Source organism: Anomalospiza imberbis, chromosome Z (assembly GCF_031753505.1).
Source record: "Anomalospiza imberbis isolate Cuckoo-Finch-1a 21T00152 chromosome Z, ASM3175350v1, whole genome shotgun sequence".
Lineage (NCBI taxonomy): Eukaryota > Metazoa > Chordata > Aves > Passeriformes > Viduidae > Anomalospiza > Anomalospiza imberbis.
In genome coordinates this window covers 21524737-21546064 of record NC_089721.1, presented here as the reverse complement: position 1 = coordinate 21546064, position 21328 = coordinate 21524737, and the positions used below count along the sequence as shown (strand labels likewise).

The window sequence follows — 21328 nt, the reverse complement described above, 5'->3', positions numbered from 1 at the left end:
GTTTAAAATTATATATAATGCCTTAATAACAAAAAATTTCTGGTGTTTAAAATTATACATAATGCCTTAATAACAAAAATAATCCCAACTCCAGACTTGCTCATAAATTTTCCTGATTGAGATTTTGACAACTGGGACAGAGCAGGGTCGTGCATCCTGCTTGAGTTCTACAGCCTGATGGTCCCCAGGAAAGCGGTACAGCAAATCCTCAGTTTTAAGTCCACTTCTACATGAAAATTTGAAACTTTTCTTGTGTTCTTGTTGCCTTTCAGAGGAAAGTAAGTGCCCACATTGACACATTCTAACTCTCTGGAGAGAACAACATCTTTCAGAAAGGTAAAATTTTTAAAATCTTGAAGTGTATCTTTGAGATATATATAATCTATCAAATTTAGTTAAAATGCACACACTGTATAAAATAAACACCACGTCTCCTGACTCACTGAAGACAGTCATTCTTTTCAAGCAGTAGAACAACTGCCTTTAAAGATGGATCTTCTGCCCAGTTAACTTTGCTTCCAATTATGATGTTCTATAAATGAGAAAGATTTACAGGTTAAAACAAGCCTTTGTAAAGGACAATTCCTAGTAAAACATCTCAAAGAAGGTCTGCTTTATAATTTTTAATTTGAAAGCCCTTGAAATTCACAAGTGTTTGAAGTAGGCAGGATGAAGAGAAAAAGGAGAAAGGGAACTTTTGGTTTAGATCCTGTTGTTTATACATAGGCAAAAAAACCCCAAATCCATGTTTTTATTTCCTAGAGGGCCTTCATACTACCCATATGTTAAACACAGAAACCTAGAGAACGTTTTTAACGTTCTATGAAATATAGTTTGCCACAAACACAAAATAACACAGTTAACATTCTCACCCTGCCATTCTGGATTGAAAAGGGAAATTTAAATTTAACCAAAGAGGATTTGCTCTACTTAGGGCTCAAAAAATTTCAAGAATACAAAACCAGGAGATAATTTTAGATTCTAATCTAAATCCCGGTACAACATTAAATTTCTCGTTCTCAATTTGAGATGTAATGACATTATCAATGCAAAATAGTAGTAGCCATAGCATGCAGAGCAAAACGTCAGAACATTCTTTTTGTCCTTGACATTCCTATGCAGCTTGAGACCCTTCCACCCTAACCCAAACCATGAGGTTTTTTCCCTCACTTTGCATGACTTCACATTGCAGGTGACCTGCCAGTTGCTGCATGTATACAGACTAGTTAGCAGCCGCTGACACATGGATAACCAAAAGGGCAAAGTCTACACTGCTGAAAGAAATTGGAGACTGGCCACGGTTGCAGGCCAAGGCTTTCACAGGACTCTAAGGGGTGACACAAACAGAGAAGGCCAGAAGGGGCAGATGAAGGCTCCCTGGTAACATAGGACTAATACCTTTTTATTTTTTCTAACCATGAGATGGGGAAACTTATTTGGTCGGGTGTAGAGGTTACTCAGAGCAGAAAGAAATACAGCCATTACTGTGACAGACATTCTTCAAGAAAGATGCATTATTTTTGTACCTTTAAGGAAGCAAAGATAGATGGATAGACTGTCTCTAAACTCTGCAAAAAGTTAATGCAAAGATGCTTGTGACAATTTCATTCTCTTAGTCTTTAAAGCAATAGAAGTCTTCCTTCTATGCACAGTCCTTCCATTAGCACCGTTAAAGGTTTTAGAAAACAATTTTGTGTTGTTAAGTTCTATCTGCCATACAGTATATTATCTTGAGTGTAATGAAAAATTGTAAACTTGGTTCTAAAAGCCACGCAACAATACCTGGAACATATGTTGAACTATTGCAGTTTTCTGTTTTTCACTTTCTAGTTTATCAAGCATCCTCTCTGTTTCAGCAACATTCACACTTGCTTTTTTCTCCTTTTGCCTTTTCACCATGGTATTAATTTGCTGTAGTTTCTGTCCTCCATGTTTTTTTAGTGCTGTTACATTATTAGGAAAATTAAGCATTAAGTAGTTAGGTGTACAGTAGAACTGAAGATACTCTTTCCCTCCCAGTCACCTAAAGCACTTCCTCTGTATAACCCTTATTTCACACTCCAATCCTTCCCTCCACCCTCCAATATACCTCAATATATTTCTTTTATGAAAGAAGCAACACATGCTGTGGCTACTTGATATCAAACTACATCAGTTGGCTCCCTGGCAAACAGCAAAACAGAAAGCACATTTTTATACCTTTTAAAGACCCTTACTCCTTTTTCAGATTGTGCTGAAACCAAATTCCAAAGTCATACAAGGAGCATATGGACATGACCAGCGAATATTACTCTTTTTATAGGAAATCAGGTTAAAAACTAGAATGATTAAAGGTGTTTAGAGGCAGCTCATATGTTGAAAGAATGCTGGCAGAGCATTCCTTCCTTTATTTGCAAAGATATCAGTATGTTCATTTTTCCCATGTGAACTGTTATTTCAGTGTGTTTGTTCATTACTGTCAATATATACACAACTCCCTACACATGAATCAAACAATAGCTGTTAAAATTGTTAAAGTTCTGAATACTGACGTCATATCTAAATTTGACCCACTTGAACAAGGCTACTGAACACCAATATATACACACTTCTTTTTAAGTAAATTCCCTCTCTATTCTGCAAGCATCTCATAAATATGCAGTATGACAAAAAAGTATCCTTTAGTAGCTGTAGGGGTGATTTAAATGGCAAAACAATGTGTAACTTTCTGAGGAGCTTACATGAAATAATAAAATGCTGCCACATTGTTTTTGAGTGTTGTCTTGCATCTCTCATTCTAACATGTCAGTCTCAAGTTCAAGTAGGGAACGTATCAGCTCATCTCTACAGTACTTTCTACTCTTTTAACAAGTTTTAACTGTGTTGAGTTTTGTTACTTCCCATGTAAATTAATACTGCTACAAGAACAACTTTAAAATATGAACTATATGAACTCTACATTAAAATACAAACTAAAATCAATACAGATAACACACTTACAGAGTCTTTTCCTTTTCATGTTAATCAGCTGCTGTTCCTTCTGATGTACTTTCTGAAAGAAAAATAAAAGTATTTTCCTTTTTTTGAAGGACTCTTGTCTTCAAAAATATTGGAATATGCTAATATGCCACAAACACAGCTAAGGGCAACTCTAAAACAGACTTACTTACATGATCACTTTAAGTAATCCTTAATTTTGACAGCAGTAGGAACTGCACCCATGTTACTACATGTTTAGCTTTGAATGACTTGTGCAGTCCTGTTGCTTTCAAAGTGCATTCCTGCTCATGCTGAGGTTGGTTGACCTGCACAACAGTAACAGAAGCTAAAACTGCCACTTACCTGCTGACAGCCAATTATTGCCCGGCTGAGCAATACTATGCGTTTCATTGCTTCCAGGATCAGACTAAGGAAGGAAACAGTTGCATACCTTAAGAACATGAATATAAGTCAATATCATAAATGTTTTAATCAACTTTATTTAGTTTAAATAAAGAATTTCTGATTTCTCCTAATAGCAAATTGATATTACATGTCACTTCTTTTTGCACTTACACTTGCAATATCACTTCTTTTTACAGTTAATATATTCAGTGTCATTGTAGAGGCCAAAGAGTTCTGTCACTTCCCTCTCGATTTCCCTAAGACTTCATTTAACATTTTACATCACAGAGTTTGGAGGGCATCAAGAAAGCCCAGCCATCTGGAAATGGCTATGAATTAAAGCTCCTAAATCAAGGAGATGCAATCTCTTAGCTGAATTTCTGATAGAAATTAAATTTCTCATATTACACTGCATATACATCCACCTGTTAATAACGGGCAGGCAATGAAAAGCTACTTTTAAATATGTTTAAGCTTTCGGTTCTATTTCAAAGACATTTTGCTCCTACACAGTTAATTAATAAAGACAGCAAAGCAGAGGCAAGGCCCTGTTACAAGCCTGTAATGTGCTCAGCTATTATAAATGCAGGTAATTCAGGCACTAAAGACAAAAAACTCTCTTGGCTACAAGCAGTTCTCACTAGCGAATCAAGAGTTATGATCTCTGTAATCAAAGGTAGGTAAATTCAGAGCCCAAATGCAAATCTACCATGAGTGTATGAAGTCTGATCATGCTGATTCTAGCCAGAAGGCAGACAGTATATCATTCTGTCAAATCTAGAAAAAGGAAGTTTCTTTTACAAGAGGTAAAATGAAATAATCTAGAAATGTGTCACAATAAACTGTGCAAAGTCGATTGCCTTCTAGCTGTCTGACTTCCGAGAACACCTTACCTTGAGTCCTCATCATCTTTTTTCAATTTGTTTCTCAGGGCATCCATAATTTGTATCCTGCATATTGCAAGAAATAACATATGACTGATGAGAACTCATAAGAAACTGAGAGAAGCAGGAAACCAAGAGAAGCAGATTTAAATAAGTAATATAAGAACATAGTTTCCAGGATTCCACTTTTGTCCACTTTCACATTGGAATTATATAAACAAAATATTCAGGACCTTTTAAATACCACACTTCTTAAATAATGGAGCTTAACTCTCAGGACAGGAAAGAAGTATCAATGATTATTTGTGAGAATGACAACTCCTTTTTCTCTTGACCAACATATTTGGACACCATTAATGCCAGAGTCTGCAGAAAGGAAGCTGGGAAAAGGTGTGAATTCAAATCAACAGCCATGAAACACATGGGACGTCTAACATTATCAACTTCCATCTTTTCATAGGCATTTGGAAAATACTGCCAAGAAATATGCTTACTGGTCTGTACAGTCACTCTTTCCCTACTGTAAAGGAACTTTTGGGTGTACATATTTCAACTTCTAAGTTTTTAGTTTTGGTGGGCTTTTTTTTGATTTGTTTTCTACAGCATATCAATCTGCATTCCTATTGTTCAATGTACTTAAAATCTCCCCAATCTCTCATATCACTTTAAAATACTGTTTTAATCAGACCTATGTATATATGCATCTATGTATGCACACACAGAGAGGAAAGCTCCAAATAGAGGGTGAAGAAAATTCTACCTTTGCAAGGCCAACATCTTGTTCTGGAAAGTGACTTTTGCTTCTTCTACATCTCTTTCCAAAAGTTTTGTGTCACTGAAAGACAAAAAGCAGTAAGACAGACGACCTGAGTGTGAAGATAACAGAGTTTTAAAGCAGTGTGACATTTTAAATTGCTCTCTACTTATCTAATGTAAGAATTTTTCATGTGAGCCACAGATCATTAGGGCCAAGAGTAATTTAGCATCTGGAACTGTATTAGTGAATTCTAGCCATCACATAAAGGACTGCAAATTTAAAAGCCACATCAGATATAGAAGTACATTGGGAGAATGAATAAATCATTTCTTCCCCACATTTCCTCTTAGTTTCCATTATTTTCACCAATCTTCTCTGAAGTACTGATTGTTAATCCAGCAATTCACTAAGAAGGAATAACTAGAAGAGAATTTTGCAGTTATCCATTGACACACCTCTGGGCAAAGTCTTCTTCAATTCCATGATCAAGGAAATTTTCTTGACCTGCAAAAGAGAATGTCGCTAAAACAAGCACAACAGAGACTTTTAAACACAACCTATAGAGCACAATGAATTAGCATTTTTTGTGTGAACAAGTTATTTCTTACTTCTATCTCCAAACTTTATTATCTTTTACTCTTACTGAGACTATGCTATCAATCAGCTGTATCAGAAATCATTAATTTAGCATTTTTTAGATGAGCTAGAGCTGGGTTCATGACATTGCTCTATATATGCCACTGGATAGTTCAGTGGAAGAGCATGTACCCAACTGCATCCTGGGCTGTATCAGAAACGTGGCCAGCTGGTCAAGGGAGGTGATTCTGCTCCTCTAATTGGCTGTTGGCAGACCCCACCTGGTGTGCTGCATCCAAACCTGGGATTCCCAACATAAGGACATGGATCTGTTAGAGAAGGTCCAGAGGAGGGCAATGAAGATGTTCAGAGGGCTGGAGCACCTCTCCTATGAGGAAAAGGCTGAGAGAGTGGTTGTTCAGCTTGGAGAAGGTTGCTTGCTGAGTCCTTCCAGTCCCTGAATGGAGCTTACAAGAGAGCTGGAGAACTTTTTACTAGGGTATGTAGTGACAGGACAAGGGGGGACAGTTTGTACTTGAAAGAGGGTAGGTTTACATTAGACATACTGTGGGGTGATGAGGCACTGGTAGAGAAGATTGCCCAGAGAAGCTGCAGATGCCTCATCCCTGGGAGTGCTCAAGATCAGGTTGTCAGGTTGGATAGGGCTCTGAGCAAGATGGTCTAGTGGAAGGTGTTGCTGTGCATGGTGGGGGGTTTGGAACCAGATATGTTTAATGTCTCTTCCAACCCAAATCTACAGGTAATGGAAATACCTTAAATCAGTATTGCCGCCAAACACTTTGGCAAACTTTTGGCAAGACTACAGCCTTAGTGACCAGATTTCTGAAAACCATCACTATATATCAGAGGAGCCTAAAGTTCAAACCCAGAAAAGGAAGGAAAGGGCAGTGGGCAGCAGCTATATGGCATCTTTGTAAACATTCAAATACGTCTCAAAATCCGCCTAGAAAATGTGTTAAAACATACAGCCAGGGAAAAAACCCCATTATTATCGTCAGGAGCACTTTTGGGAAATTATTAAAGAAAATACTCAAAAACTATATATATAAAAAAGAAATATATATATGCCACATCCCGTTAGTGTTAGTGCAACATCCCAATAGGAGGAGAGATATACTTACCGGCAAGAATAGCCGCGTTGCACTCCGTGAGCTGCTCCTTCATTCGGTTCCTCAGGCTGCGGCGGGAGTAAAGCGACAAAGGTCAGAGGCTGCGCATCCCTTCATCCCACCCCTGGGCTGCTGCCCGTCCCGCCGGCACTAACTGGAGTAGACGGCGGACACCCACGTCGTCGTAGTCTGCGCCGCCGTCCTGGAACCACCTCGGGACCGAAGTCGGCACCAGCTCCAGGGGTGGGGCCGGGGTTGGGGCCGGGGCCGGGGCCGGGGCTGGAGCCGGGACTGGGGCCGGGACTGAGGTCGGAGCCGGGGCCAAGTCTTGGGTCAGCGCCGCCATGGCTGCACCTTCAAACTGCGCGGCTTCCGGCGGCCCGCGCGCCCTGCGCCTGCGCAGAGCAGCGGCGGGGCGGGGTGGCGCAGCCCTCAGTGGCCCTGGCCCTCTACGTGCAAGGTGAAGAATGAAAATAACGTTGGCAGAGCACTAGGTAAAGCGCAATAATCCTTCCCTCTGACCTAGTGTTCAAGCGGAGATAGAAGCAGTAGGTGCAAGCTACTAACGGAAGTAAAAAATAGACTGCAAAAAATAAACAGTAAATGAAGAGAGCCGCTGCATAGATCCAGAGACTTACTTGGGTTTAAGAGCAAAGGCAGCTGTCAACCCAATGATCCTGTTCACCATTAAACCAGGTGTGACCTGAGGTGTCATATTCACACTTTTTTGAACATGCCCAGGGATGCTGACTCCTGCACAACTCTGGGCAGCTTGTTCCAATGTCTGACTACCTTGGACAACCTCTGTAATTGTCTAAGGGAGGGTACAGTATGGCTCCACCAGCCAGTCTCCTAGAGTCCTCAACAATTTCTCCTTCCTCTTTGAGCTCTGCCGCCAGGCTGGCAGATCATTCACCTCACACAGCTGTTTTCTCTGCTGCCCCCAAGTGTAACCTGGTGGGCACTCCACCACCAAATTAGCAGAGCTCATGCCAAGGCTGCTGTCCATACACCACCCTGCGTGACCAGCCACCTGAGCCGGCCCCAGAGCTCACCCAAGCTCTCAGCACTGGTCACAGGCTCCAGGGAGATGCCTCAGCTGTAGGAGGAAGGTAACTGTGCTGCCCTCCCCACCAAAAAACCCCAACGAAACAAAAAATTGTGAAAGCTTTAATAAGTTTAATACAAATAAGGCACTTTGTATATACAGTGAGCAGCATTCTGCTTAAATTCATATAGGAAGTTAAAAATTTTTAGCCAGATCCCATATAATAGGAGAGTACAACTGTTCAGTGGTGCTTATCTTGGTGTTGGGGGTGGTGGTGATACCTTAAAGACCTAGAAGTGAAACAACACATTTTGAGCCTATATTAGTATAGGAGATAATATAAAGGCTGATCTTTATTGAAAGATCTTCCAGGGGAAGATATGGAAAAATGACCCCCCTCCCCCCACCATGGGGTGAATACAGTTTTCTAAGTTTAGCAAATTAACATAACTGACAAGAATTCTCAATTAGATGCAATAGTGATGAAGTAATTCCCACCTGTTCAACCATCTCTGAATCCTCTTCCAGCCCCTGCTGGATAGGAGCGAAACTTTGTTTTTGAAAATGTGTCTCAAAGAGCTGGTTTCAACCTTGACTCCCAGGAAGAACCAAGGTAGGACTGGGGCCTTGGACCCCTGGGGTTTGGAGACTCTGAAATGTGTTTTGTCTTTCTTCCTATCAAGGTAGGGAAAAGGTGAGGGGAAGTACTGGGGAGGAACTATGTACAATAATAATCTACAGAGCTATGAATATATATGAAGGAAGTGTAACAGCAAAAATCAACCAGTGGCATATTTCTTTGTAACTGCCTGCAGAGAACTTAGGTTGATTATGTTTACTCTGTTCACTAACACTATTTCAGCTCACTTAATTCTTGGTGATCAAGCCAGGCCTATCTGAGTACACAGACCCTATTCATAGATGGTCCATACCATCTGACACAGATAAAGATCTTCAGCTCAGAAGTGAGCAGATCTTATTTAAGTCTGTCTGCAGTGAGTCATCTGAACCAGCCTCTATGTGCCAAGTATTGACACATAACACGCATATTCCCCCTACACCACTGCATTCTAAGATTCTTACCTTTTGCTTGGCAGCACACTTATTCACATTGATTACATTCTTTGACATATGCCATAATGTTGGATCTGTGATATTTAGATGCTCCCGAGATTGTAGAAAGTGTCTGTCTTTCATCCCTGCTGCCAAAGAAGGAGTTGTAATTCGTCTGTGCTGGTTTTCAGGGTTGTTTATTTCTTCTTATCTAAAATGTTTTCTCTCTGACCTGCAGCAGGTCTGTCTTGCAGGACAGTGTGCGGGGCTCTGCCCCTCAGTGGGATGTTACAAACATTATATACCAAAAACTACGTGTGGTATATTTACAATAACGTGCCAGTACCTATCACCCATGTTGAACAGTGTGTCCCCAGCCTAAACCAACAGAAAAATGCCAACACCACAGTGAAACATGGAGGGCATGAAGAAGAAGAAAAAGGACAAGGCACGCCCAATTTTCCTCCATCTTGCCCCCTTTGAACCCCTTATCAGAATCCGAAAATTCTACTTTTGCACCCGTGCCACACTAATTACTACTTGTATCAAACACTCAGAGCTTTTAATTCATCCTGTAAGATTGAAAACTCTTTTCCGTGGACAGAGATCAGAGACAGTGTCTCTCGGGGCTCTGTACAGGGGGGCTCCTGACCCCCTGCCAGCGTCCCAGACCTTCCAGGGCAGCCAGAGGGATGCCCTGGATTCCCACACCATATAACTGAGAGAATGTCACTCTCAGTATAAGATGTGTAGCACTGCAGAAGTGGCAACTGAAAGGAAGGGAGTCCATTAGATAAGCCTATTAGAATAATCCAGGTACACTGGGTTCTTTGTCTTCAGTTTTGCTTGGACAATTATGGTCTCTTGTCTCACTGTGGGAGGTTTTAAAAGGTACTACCCTACTGCTGTCAGCTTTTAGTGGTCCAAACGGAGACAAGAACATGGTGAGGAATGGAGGAAGTGTGCATCTTGTAAGAGTGGCCTTTTAAGCTGCTGCAAAGGCACACTGAGTCACAAAGTAGGAGGTGGCCTAACAAGCACAACTTATGAACATGCATCCATCGAAGAGTTTCAGAGACAAAGAGAAGGCAGCTGCTGCAATCATGGATGGAGGGACATGAACCATGTCATAATTCACAATGCACACCTCTATCAGGTACTTGGCCAGAATGTTTTGTTCAGTTTACCTGCAGTAAGTCAGAGTTGAATATTGGCTATCTCCAGGGCAAGAGCATCCTGTCAAGCCTTGGTTCAGTTAAACAGGAAGAAATACTTAAAGAACACTTCCAGAGTACAGGTTTGAAATTCAAGTGCTTTAATCACAGAACATTTCTGTGTTATATTAGGCTGCTCACAGTCTAGGACTGCCCCTTTCAATGGCAGTCTAGCAGTTACCTGCAATATCAGTGTCATGTTCCACTGTGCAAAACTGGAAGGAGTTCTTTTAAAATTAAATAGTTAGGAACAAAATTAAGTCAAAGGAGAGAAACATTGTATCTAAGAACCATTTATTCCTAATGAAAAACAAAATGGAGTTACTGTACTAAAGAGGGTTAGAGAAGATAGAGCAAGAAGAAAAATGGGAAAGGAATGGGGTGAGGAGGGAAGAGAGAGTGAGAGAGAGAAAGATGCCACTGGAGGTTGGGGAGTGCGTCCATGAGGTGGGGGGTGTGCACACTGCTTGACAGACAACTGGACACGAGGTGACGGGGGCACTCGGGCAGGAGGCCCAGAAGCCTGGATAGGGTTGCAGGGACGATCACAGCAGTGGCTCAGAGGCCAGCAGGGTTGGATGCAGGTGGCTTAGGCAGGGACACAGGGAGGCAGAACAGACATGAGGGTGAGCAAGAGCCAGTGAGGAAATGAGAGCCAGAAGGCAAACTGGGGCCAGGGCAAAGAATCAAGGGACAGTCAACAAGGCTGACATCCTGGTGGGAGTCTGTTACAGATCACTCAACCAGGATGAAGAAGTACATAACTTATTCTACAAGCAGCTGAAGGATGTTTCAGGATCAGCAGCCCTTGTTCTTGTAGGTGATTTTAACCTGCCAGACATCTGCTGGGAACTCAACACAGCAGAGAAGAGGTAGTCTAGGAGGTTCTTAGAGTATGGAGGGCAACTTCTTGTTACAGCTGGTGAGTGGGCCCACCAGGGGAGGGACAATGCTAGACCTGCTGTTTGCAAACAGAGAAGGGCTGGTGTGAGATATGGTGGTTCAGAGGCCATCTGGGGAACAGTGATAATGAAATTATAGAGTTTTCAATATTTGGTGAAACAAGGAGGGGCATCAATAAAACTTCCATGCTGGACTTCTGGAGGGCAGACTTTGGCCTATTCAAGAGACTTATTCAGAGAGTACCTTGGAAGCAGCCCTTAAAAATGAAGGAGTCCAGGAAGGATGGGCGTGCTTCAAAACAGAAATCTTGAAGGCACAGGAGCAGGCTGTCCCTATGTGCCAAAAGATGAGCCAATGAGGAAAATGACCGGCCTGGATGGGCAAAAAGCTTTTGAAGGAACTTTTCTTTTTTTGAAAAAAAAAAAAGAGGGTGTATCATCCTTGAAATGAGGGTCAGATATCTCAGGAAATGCTGAAGGGAGTTGCTAGGTCATGTAGGAAAAAAATTAGAGAGGCAAAAGCCCAGTTAGAACTCAATCTGGCCACTTCTGTAAAGGACAATAAAAATATTTTTATAAATACATTAATGGCAAAAGGAGAGCAAGGACAACCTCCATTCTCTATTAGATGAGGGAGTGAATTTAGTAACTAAGGATGAGGAAAAGGCAGAGGTGGTTAGCACCTTCTTTGCCTCAGTTTTCAACAGAAAGACAGGTTGTCCTCAGGGCAATTGTCCTCCTCAGCTGGTAGATGGTGTCAGGGAGCAGAACAGCCCCTGTATAATCCAGGAGGAAGCAGACCTGCTGAGCCACTTAGGTGCTCACAAATCTATGGGACCAGATGGGATCCATCCTAGGGTGATGAGGGAGCTGGCAGATGAGCTTACAAAGCCACTCTCCATCATGTACCAGCAGTCCTGGCTCACTAGTGAGGTTACAGAGGACTGGAAGCCGGACAGTGTGACACCCATTCACAACAAGGGTGGGAAGGAGGATCCAGGTAACTCCAGTCAGCCTGGCCAGTCAGCCTGACCTCAGTGCCTGGCAAGATTATGGAACAGATCATCTTGAGTGTCATCACACAGCACTGGCCAAGGTATCAGACCCAGCCAGCATGGGTTTAGGAGGGGCAGGTTGTGCTTGATCAACCTGAATTCTTTTTACGGCCAGGTGACCCTCCTGGTGGATGCAGGAAGGGCTGTGGATGTTGCATACCTGGACTTCAGCAAGGCCTTTGACACTGTCTCCCACAGCACACTCCTGGAGAAGCTGGCAGCCCACGGCTTGGACAGGGACACTCTTTGATGGGTTAGGAACTGGCTGGATGGCCAGGCCCAGAGGGTGGTGGTGAGCGGTGCTGCATCCAGCTGGGGCCAGTCACCAGTGGTGTTCCTCAGGGGTCTGTGCTGGGGTCAGTCCTGTTTAATATCTTTATTGATGACATTGACTGTTGCATCCCAGGTTTGGGTTCACATTATGGGTTTTTTCTTTGTTAGTTTTCCAGTTCTCTGTACCCTCGTGCATCCCCCGAGTTTTTCCCTACTCCTGTGGTTTCCGTGCCCGTCTCCCCCTTCTCGCGGTCCCACTCACCCCAAAGTCCCATGTCCACCCCTGCCGTGTTCCCATTGGTCGCTGTAGTACACGTCATCACAATGATGTCTGTACCCATTGGGTGGGAGGGCTCCCCGTCCGCCCTGTCCCTTCCCTATTTGATCCCACTCCTTGGCATGCTCGAGGCCATTTGCATCCGTGCGAAGCTGGGATTGGCTGCAGCTTTTCCATCGCAGCTCTCGCAGCCAATAAAGCATCCAGCCACCACGCGGACAGATTTGGATGAATTCCCTGCCTCTTTGTTTCTTCCCTCGCGCCGACGGCAAAGCGCAGCCAACAGCCCACCCCGGAGCGTGACAGCAAAAGCGCCCGGAAACTGCGGCGAGCCCCGGCCCTGACGAAAAGCTGAGACGCTCAAGCCGGGCATTCGGGAACTGATCAGGGCAGACAAAAGTAAAGAGCAGCCGCGATTGATGAGGGGATTGAGTCCACCAGCAGTAAATCTGCAGGTGACACCAAGCTGGGAGCATGTGTCGATCTGTTGGAAGGTAGGAGGGCTCTGCAAAGGAACCTGGACATGCTGGATCAATGGACCAAGTCCAACAACATGAAGTTTAACAAGACCTAGTGCTGAGTCGTACACTTTGGCCCCAGCAGTCCCCTGCAGTGCTGCAGGCTGGGGACAGAGTGGCTGGACAGTGGCCAGGCAGAAAGGGACCTAGGGGTACTGCTTGACAGCCAACTGAACATCTGCATCTTGAGTACTGTGTCCAGTTCTGGGCCCCTCAATTTAGGAAGGATTTTGTGACTCTTAAACATGCCCAGAGAAGGGCAACAAGGCTGATGAAGGGCTTGTGTTCCAAGCCCTATGAAGAACAGCTGAGGGAGCTGGGGTTGTTTAGCCTGAGAAAAGGAAGTTTAGGGGAGACCTTATCACTCTCTACAACTGCCTGGTTGTAGTCAGGTGGGGGTCAGTCTCTTCTCCAGGCAAGCATTGACAGAACTAGAGGACACAGCCTTAAGCTGTGCTAGGGAAAGTTTAGATTAGACATCAGAAAAAAATTCTTCACTGGAAGAGTGACTGGGCACTGGAACTGGCTGTCCAGGGAGGTGGTGGAGTCACTGTCCCTGGACGTGTTTAAAAGAAGACTGGATGTGGCACTCAGTGCCATCGTTTAGTTGATGAGGAGGTGTTAGGTTAGGTCATAGGTTAGACTAGTTGATCTCAAAGGTCTTTTCCAACCTAATTCACACTGTTAAAAAAAGGGCAAAAATAGGCTATGGCGAGGGAAAGAAGCCCCGCAGCCTCAGCAGGCTGGAGCCAAAGCAAAAATATAAGATTCAAAAAGCCCCTCTAATCACCAAGCCTGAAATGCAAAAACACAGTCTCAAAAAAGCCCCACGCCAAAAACCCGCTCTTAGCAAGTTTCAAAAAGCCCCGGGCACTTGTGACACAGTTACTTTTTATGCCACTGGCTCCTCCCAAAGCCCGTCTGCTGGCAGAAGACTATTGGCCCAGTCCAACCTTTCGATATCTGATTGGAGAAGCCCCTCTGGAGAGTTCAGGGTCTCTTATTACCTGTCCCAGACACAACGCTTTCTTGCTGAAAGAGCAACTCAGAGAGAAGTTCAGAGCTTTCAGGATCTTCGTCTCCATCTGGTGCATATGGATCTTTGAGCAAGTGTGGTCAGCTGCATAGATGAAGTCTCCAGTATATGGGTGAAAAATCTCAGATTTGGTGGCAATGTACATAGTTATGACACCAACCAGCTAGAGGGCTGAAGGGGAGCAGAGTGAGGGAACTAATGGGCTGTCCCAGAGAAAGAGAAACGGGCAAACACCCATCCCACTCCCCGCCAAGCGAAGACCGGGCTGCCCCTGGGGTGTACGCCGCACTGCTCGCCAAGCTGAAGCGAGGGGAAGGAGCGAGCAGGACTCGAAGGGCCGCGCAGGCGCCTCCCCGCGGACACGGCAATATCCCGCTCCGCACCCCTGCCCGGCCCGCGCCGAACCAAGCCGGCCCCATCGCGCACGTACTGAGGTGAGCCCGCCGGGCAGGAGAGAGAGCAGCGGCGCGGGGCGCGCTGCCGGCGCCGCGGCTTTCGAGCCCCCAGACGCCGCCGCTGCTTGCCCGCCCATTGGCCGCCGCGCCCCCGCAACTCGGGCCCTGCTTACGACTCCATGGCTTCTGCACCAGGGAATAAAACGTTACTGGAAAACACGGGCATTTTCCTCTTTATATACACACGTACTGCTTGCTCGGAGTTCCTTTTAAACCTGTTTAATCTTTCAAAGTGTTTTGTTGCAAGTCTCTGCATACAGATCAGGTGACTCGATTGAACCTCCCCATGCCCTCCCAGTACTAAGACATTAATCAACTGGCCTCCACCTGTGGTTTGAAAACCTGCCTACACAGCACAGTTCCAATAGATCTTGTGGGGAATCCTGAACCCTTCTTTGGTAGATTATTGCCAGACTAAACAAATTTAAGATGGATGTTGTAAGATAGACAATGCTTATTGCCATAATCTTCCTGCCAGGAGAGACAGGAAGAACACTGTGCACATGTAATAGATAAGAGAAGCCTCTGTTCATCATTAAACAGGAACTCAGGCAAAGGAAGAGGCTTTTGTGAATAACAGGAAACCCGAGGATATGCTGACTCCTTAAGTTGATTGTACAACCAGGGTTGGGAGATGTGTAACCTATGGAAAGATTGATACAGGGTCATAAACCCCCAACGAGGAAGAGGAGTAGAGCCTTCATCCAGATGACCACCAGAAAGCAGAAGGTGACCCCCTAGCAACTGGATGCGCCTGCACAGAGTACTCCTGGAAAAGTCACAAACGCGGAAGAAGGGGGAGAATAAAGGACCGTGGGAAAAGGGAAGCAGTGTGAGCCGCTGGCGGAGCACTGACTCCCCGGCTACACCCAGCTCTGTTTTGCTTGTCATTGCTTGCTATAATCAATAAATTTTCTAATCAATCCCTACAGGATCAGACAAATTATTTACTTTAACTTATAACAATTTTGGTGCCGTGACTCAGATAAGGGCCATCTGCTGGAAACTCCTTACGGGGAGGTGCCCTCACTGCTGCTTTAGCAACGAGCACCACATAGGAATTGTTCCTCCGAAACCCTTACTGACAAACCCAAATTCAATGGCAAGTAAAGAATAGCCAGCAACCCCTTAATCTTTGTGCACGAAGTTCCGGGCGAAGACACAGGATTGTGTAAGTATATCTCAGCAGTCCCTCGGGGCTTCCGAGGCCCCTGCTTAAAAGAAGCAGGGGACCGCTTGGTTGGGGTTGGGATCCTGGAGTGTGATGAGTGAGACGTCTTTTTGAGATGAGGCAAGTGTGGACCTCATAATAGTGCGATTCCCATACCCGGCGACGGGCTGGGCCACGAATTGGGGGCCACATTGAGATGTGTGTGCGAAGACACTCTGGAAGATGGGACAGAGGAAATGTAAGCCCTCTGGTCCCATGGGTGGGGGAACCCCTGTAAAGCTTCCCCAAATCCCTCCAGATAACCCCTTAGGATTAATGATTAAACATTGGGATGCCTTCCCTTCTCGGAAAGGAAAAGACATAATAATCCCCCTTTTCAACATCATTTCATGTCACAGTGGGGTTTGCTGAATTACTGTCAAGTCTAATACAACCACCTCAAAACAGGAGTGGTATATGTAAACATTAAATTAAGCTTTTTGTTTGAGATTGATTTCAAAACCAAAATATCACCCTTGTTTTAGACTGGGAATAATTGTAGCTTGTCAAGTGATGAGCCTTCTGGAGGAGGCAAGGTAAGAAAACCACTGCTAAATTTGTAAATGGGCAGAAAACAGGATCCAGCTTTGAGGAAATGGCTGACTCCCCAGCACTGTCCCAAGACATGAGTGAAATGAACAGGGTTAATGCCTTTACTAAAGTTCAGCTCTTTATTAAAAAGATCAGCTGGACGGAGCTTGCCCCCGTTTTCCCAGATGGCCGAAAGGAAGGAGGCGTGCAGGGTCTGTCACTGAAGCCCAGAGCAAATGCTGTCCTTTCTTCTTCCCTGTGACACAACTGGTGGCCAAAGGGTGAGGAGGCATGGATGCAGAGTCTGCTGCTGAAGTCCAGAACAACAACTGACCCCGCTCCTTCCCTGGTGGCAGCCCCAAGGGGCTCTGTCTCTTCTGTCTCCACTTGCCCCAGCCTACTCTAGTCTAGTCTCTTTTAGGTGATGGTGACGGACAAAAGTATATCAGGTGTTGTGTTTCCCTCTTCCTCAGCTAGGGCATTTGTCTATCCCCCTCTACTGTGTTTAGTTCTTTATTTAGGGGTGTCTTTATCCCCAAAAAATACTCCCATGATCCTAGGGGGTTTTCTAAATAAGAATGTTAGTCCCAGAAGTTGGTGGGGTGGAAGGAAGGCAGATTATCTCTAGGTAGTTTAGAGAAAACAAACAGAGCAATTAACTAATTAACCTTTCAATATCGGTAGCCAGCAGTCATTCCAGTGTTGCCACTGGAACTAGGAAGGCCCTGCCCGCCTCTCTGGGGAACACCTGGAAACTTTGTTCATTAAAATGAAGAACTGCAATTCATGCACTTTATCTTCACCACTCTACACAAATGCAATGCAACTTCTAGAAGTTTTCTGACCACAATTTTCCTAGTCAGTCTTGTACTGCAGAGAGTGTTTTAACATACCTCAGGAGGAACTCCTTCAAGAGCAACTAAACAAACCACAGAAGTTATATAAACAATCTGATAACAAGACAAGCAGAATGGCTCAAGGACATCCCTAACTGCATTCCTGGTAAGTCTCCTCCAATTACATCATTCCTTTATCACTCTGTTCCGTCCTTCAATTTCACTAACATCAAGTCTATCCTTATTATTATGGTACTCAAGAACCACTGAATACCAGAAACAAGAAAAAAGTACAGCAAAACAATACTACCATGATAGATGGGATGGTGAAAGATGTATTTGTTCTTGTTAACCACTGAAATAATTTCTTAAATTTTAAGGAAAATATTAATGTGCTACAGACGAGAAGAGGGGGCACAAAAAGCCTGTGAACAGATGTAAGCACAACCACCTCTGAAGATGTATTACCCCACTGACAGGTTTTCACTAAACACATGGATTTTTCTTTGCAGTATTAAGTCCTCAACATCCATAATTCTTTCACTTTCCAGTCAAGAAGTCTCAATTTACTGTTCATTTCAGCAACTTGTCAAGTCCAAGACTACTTTCATAGTTTAGCATTCCAAACCTGAACTTCTTCCCTAGGTAATATGTGGAGGTATAGCTGGCTACAGTACATCTGCAACTGTCATGGTACTAATGCGATTTGGGTTTATTTAGTCAGTTGTTTTATTAATGTTAGTTATGTTTGTTCCTTGTACTCCCACATTTTTTCCCTCACAGTGGTTTGTTCCAAGCTGTTTACCCCAAGAGTTCCCGCCACCTGGATCCCCGGGTACCTGTTGTTATATGTAACAGGTATAATTCGCGCCATTTTCTTGCTTCATATATATATAATGTTAAATAGTTGTTTGGATGTACCTCTTGGCATTAGAAGCCTCCCCCTTCTCAGGCAAAACTAAGTGTGTGTTGAAACCTGATTTACAAGCAAGGAGATGTGGCTCGCCAGGAGATGGGCCTTATCTGAAGCGATATGGAGACACCCAGGCGCTGATCATCGCGTGAACGACCCGAGATGGACATCAGGATCATCCCCCCGGGCCCGATACATGTGAATACTCTGTTCCCATAAATTTCATCAAGAGTTACCACCTGACTTTGAATTTGTCTACCTTGTAGCCGAGAAGGAAATCTCATCAACTTATGGGACTTTGAATGAAACAAAGGACTGAATGCCGAAATCCTGGCCTCAGGCAAAATTTTCCCTATAAAAATAACTTGTACGAGGATGGTGGTGTGGAGGCATAGAGTGAAACCTCTGCTGAGGCTGATCTCTGTGTCTTGCACCCAGTGCCGATCCCGGGCTCGGCACTGTCCTTTTCCGTGTGGCTGGCTAAGTTAGATCTCTATTGCTAAAATAAATCCTTTTTATTTTTTTAATTTGGCTGGATCATTTTTCATTTATAACAATCTTGGTGACCCCGACATGATCTGGTTTGGGGTATCCAGGGGGTTCCCTATCCTCGATCTGGGTGGCGCCTCGCTGAGTTCAGCGGCCGAACAGGGAGGAGGAATCCCACGGAACCAACCGGATTACGAAAAGCCGCAAAAGCCACGGAAAGGAAAAAAAAAAAGGTGGGCCCAGAGCTCTCAGAATTTGGAGCCTAAGTCTCCGAGGCTGCAGCAGAAATTTTTCACTCATAAAATCAACGTGCACGAAGAATCCACGCGGGAAAAGGAGCCGTAAGTATCGCGTGGTTGAGTGAGGCGTGAGTGGGTGTGTGTGTGAGACGTGACCTCGTCACGGCACGAGAGCGGACCCCAATAAACCGCAGTTTCACTATCCCGCGAGGGAAGTGGTCGGCTATGGGGGAAGCGATAGAACTCGGGTACACTCACAACACGCATACGACCTGAAACTCGGGGGAGTTACGGGGATCCACTCACGGACAGGTTGGGGGAGGGAAGGTACGTTCTCGTGGATTCGGGAAATTGGTAAACCTCACCGACTTCTGGACTCGGTGAGTCCAGGGAAAACAGGTAAAAGAGAGCTCACCCTTCTTCCAACTGAAAACCCACAGAACGGTTCACTGTGCGGCTACTAAGTTGGCAAGGCTTGGTCGGGGACAGACCGGTTTAAACACTTGGTAAGACTCGGTCCGGGACAGGACTGGAGTATGCATTTAGCACGTGAGTTACTGACTTCTTGGAACGGCTTGCGGACACCGACTCAGAAACACGGTAAGGAAAGACTTCAAACATGGGACAAAAGAACAGTAAAGTCCAGGGGAGAACTCAAGAGAAGAGTTCTAAATCCAAAAAAGGCAAGAACTTAAAATCAGGGAAAAATAAATCGGGAGGAGGGGAAAAGGACGAGTTGCCCAAAATTCCGAGGGAAAGTCCCCTGGGCTGGATGTTAGAACACTGGGAAGACTGCTCCTTGAAGCGGGGGAAGTCCAAAGAAAAAATGATATACTACTGTGTAGAGGTATGGGGAAACAGGGAAGTTGGAAAATTCCTATGCTGGCCCATTTTTGGTACCTTTGAAAGTAAGTTTTGCCAAGCACTCTCATACGAAGAAGGAGAGTGGGATGATGAAGAGTTGGGGTATGCCAGGCTGTGGGAATATGCTAGCGCGCGGCTGTTCCCTATTAAGACCTCCGGCAGCAAGATAAGTTCAGGTAAAACTTGGGAACCCCTGGAAAACGTACCACCCCCATACCAAGTTCCTCCATCACAAGCACAGGTCCCGGCCGCCCCACCAACAGCACCTCCAACTCAGTCTGCATTGCCACCTAATGCCCAAATACTGGCTGCAGACGCACCGGGACCTTCTCAACACCCCCCCGCCACCCCCCCGCACAACGCGGGGACACACACACACAGCCGCTTCACACTGGGGAAAACTCATCTCCTCCCGCCAGTAGAACTCGGCGTAAAGCAAGGAGAGAAAATACGGAAAGTAGTGATGATGAAAGGGACAGACTTAATCTATACCCTTTAAGGGAAGTCCCAACTGCCCCTGGAGTCATCGGATTTGTAAACGCTCCCATCAATACGGGGGATGTAAGGGCTTTTAAAAAGGAGATGGGGAAACTAATGGATGACCCATTGGGGGTGGCGGAGAGGTTGGATGAATTCTTGGGAAATAGTATATACTCATACGATGATATCTCAGCCATATTAAGATCCTTGTTCAATGCAGAGGAACGAGATATGATAAGGCAGGCTGCCATCAAGGACTGGGAATTCAGAAACCCCCAGGGAGGGAGCGGGGCGGAGAAGTGGCCACAACAAAGACCATCATGGAACGCTCAGGCGGAGGAGGATCGTGCCAAAATGATCGGACTAAGAAACATGGTAATACAAGGTATCCGGGGAGCAGTCCCCAAAGGACAAAATATTAGTAAAGCACTAGGGGAGTGTCAAGGGAAGGATGAAACTCCCACAGAATGGTTGGAAAGGCTCGGGAAGAGCCTTCACATGTACTCAGGTACTGATCCCGAATCCCCTGTAGGGGGAATCCTTTTAAAAACACAATTTGTTGCAAAATCATGGGAGGACATTCGGAGAAAATTGGAGAAAATAGATAATTGGCAAGAGAAAAGCCTACAAGAATTGTTAAAAGAAGCGCAAAAGGTATATATGAGGAGGGATGAGGAGAAACAAAAGATACAAGCCAAGGTGTTAGTAGCAGCAGTCAGGGAAGCAAACAAACAAGAGCAAGTCCAAACAATGGGAAAGCCAGCACAGGCTCAAAAGCCCCAGGGAAAGCCGGGACCTACACAAAGGAATGACAAACAGGTAAGTGCCCCTGAATGCTTTTACTGTAAGAAAAGAGGACATCTCAAGAGGGACTGTAAAAAAAGAATGAAAGATGAAATGATTTTTCAGGAGGATTAGTGGTGTCAGGGGCTCTATAATTTGGGGTCGCAAACATCTGGAGAGCCCTTGATAAAATTAAAGGTTGGACCCCAAAAGCAGGAGTTGCTTTTTTTGGTTGATTCAGGAGCAGAAAGAACCACCGTCCGGCAACTACCTCCCGGGTGCACAAAAAGTAAGGATTCTATGACCGTAATTGGGGCAAAAGGGGAACCCTTTCAAGTCCCTGTCTTGAGGAATGTAGAAATAGAATCTGAGAATAAAATCTGTGTGGGGGACATCTTAGTAGTAGAAGAAACAGAATACAATTTACTGGGAAGAGACCTGA

At 44.7% G+C, this 21328-nt stretch overlaps 1 protein-coding gene across 3 annotated transcripts in view; it reads right to left on the bottom strand.

The window, feature by feature from the left end:
- Positions 1-6854, bottom strand: part of CENPH (centromere protein H) — a 64753-nt gene extending 57899 nt beyond the window's left edge. Inside the window, exons 1-8 of one of the 3 annotated variants that reach the window (XM_068176137.1) lie at positions 6723-6854; positions 5460-5508; positions 5008-5082; positions 4257-4313; positions 3322-3385; positions 2980-3031; positions 1783-1943; positions 411-532 (exon numbers count right to left, since the gene is read on the bottom strand). In XM_068176137.1, coding sequence (XP_068032238.1) covers positions 440-532; positions 1783-1943; positions 2980-3031; positions 3322-3385; positions 4257-4313; positions 5008-5082; positions 5460-5508; positions 6723-6765 — 594 coding nt within the window. In that variant the 5' untranslated portion in view covers positions 6766-6854 and the 3' untranslated portion in view covers positions 411-439. Of the gene's footprint in view, positions 1-406; positions 1944-2979; positions 3032-3321; positions 3410-4256; positions 4314-5007; positions 5083-5459; positions 5509-6722 lie in introns of those variants that run through there. The other 2 variants (XR_010994367.1, XR_010994368.1) reach the window with 2 other exon arrangements.
- Between the last annotated feature and the right edge of the window lie 14474 nt (positions 6855-21328).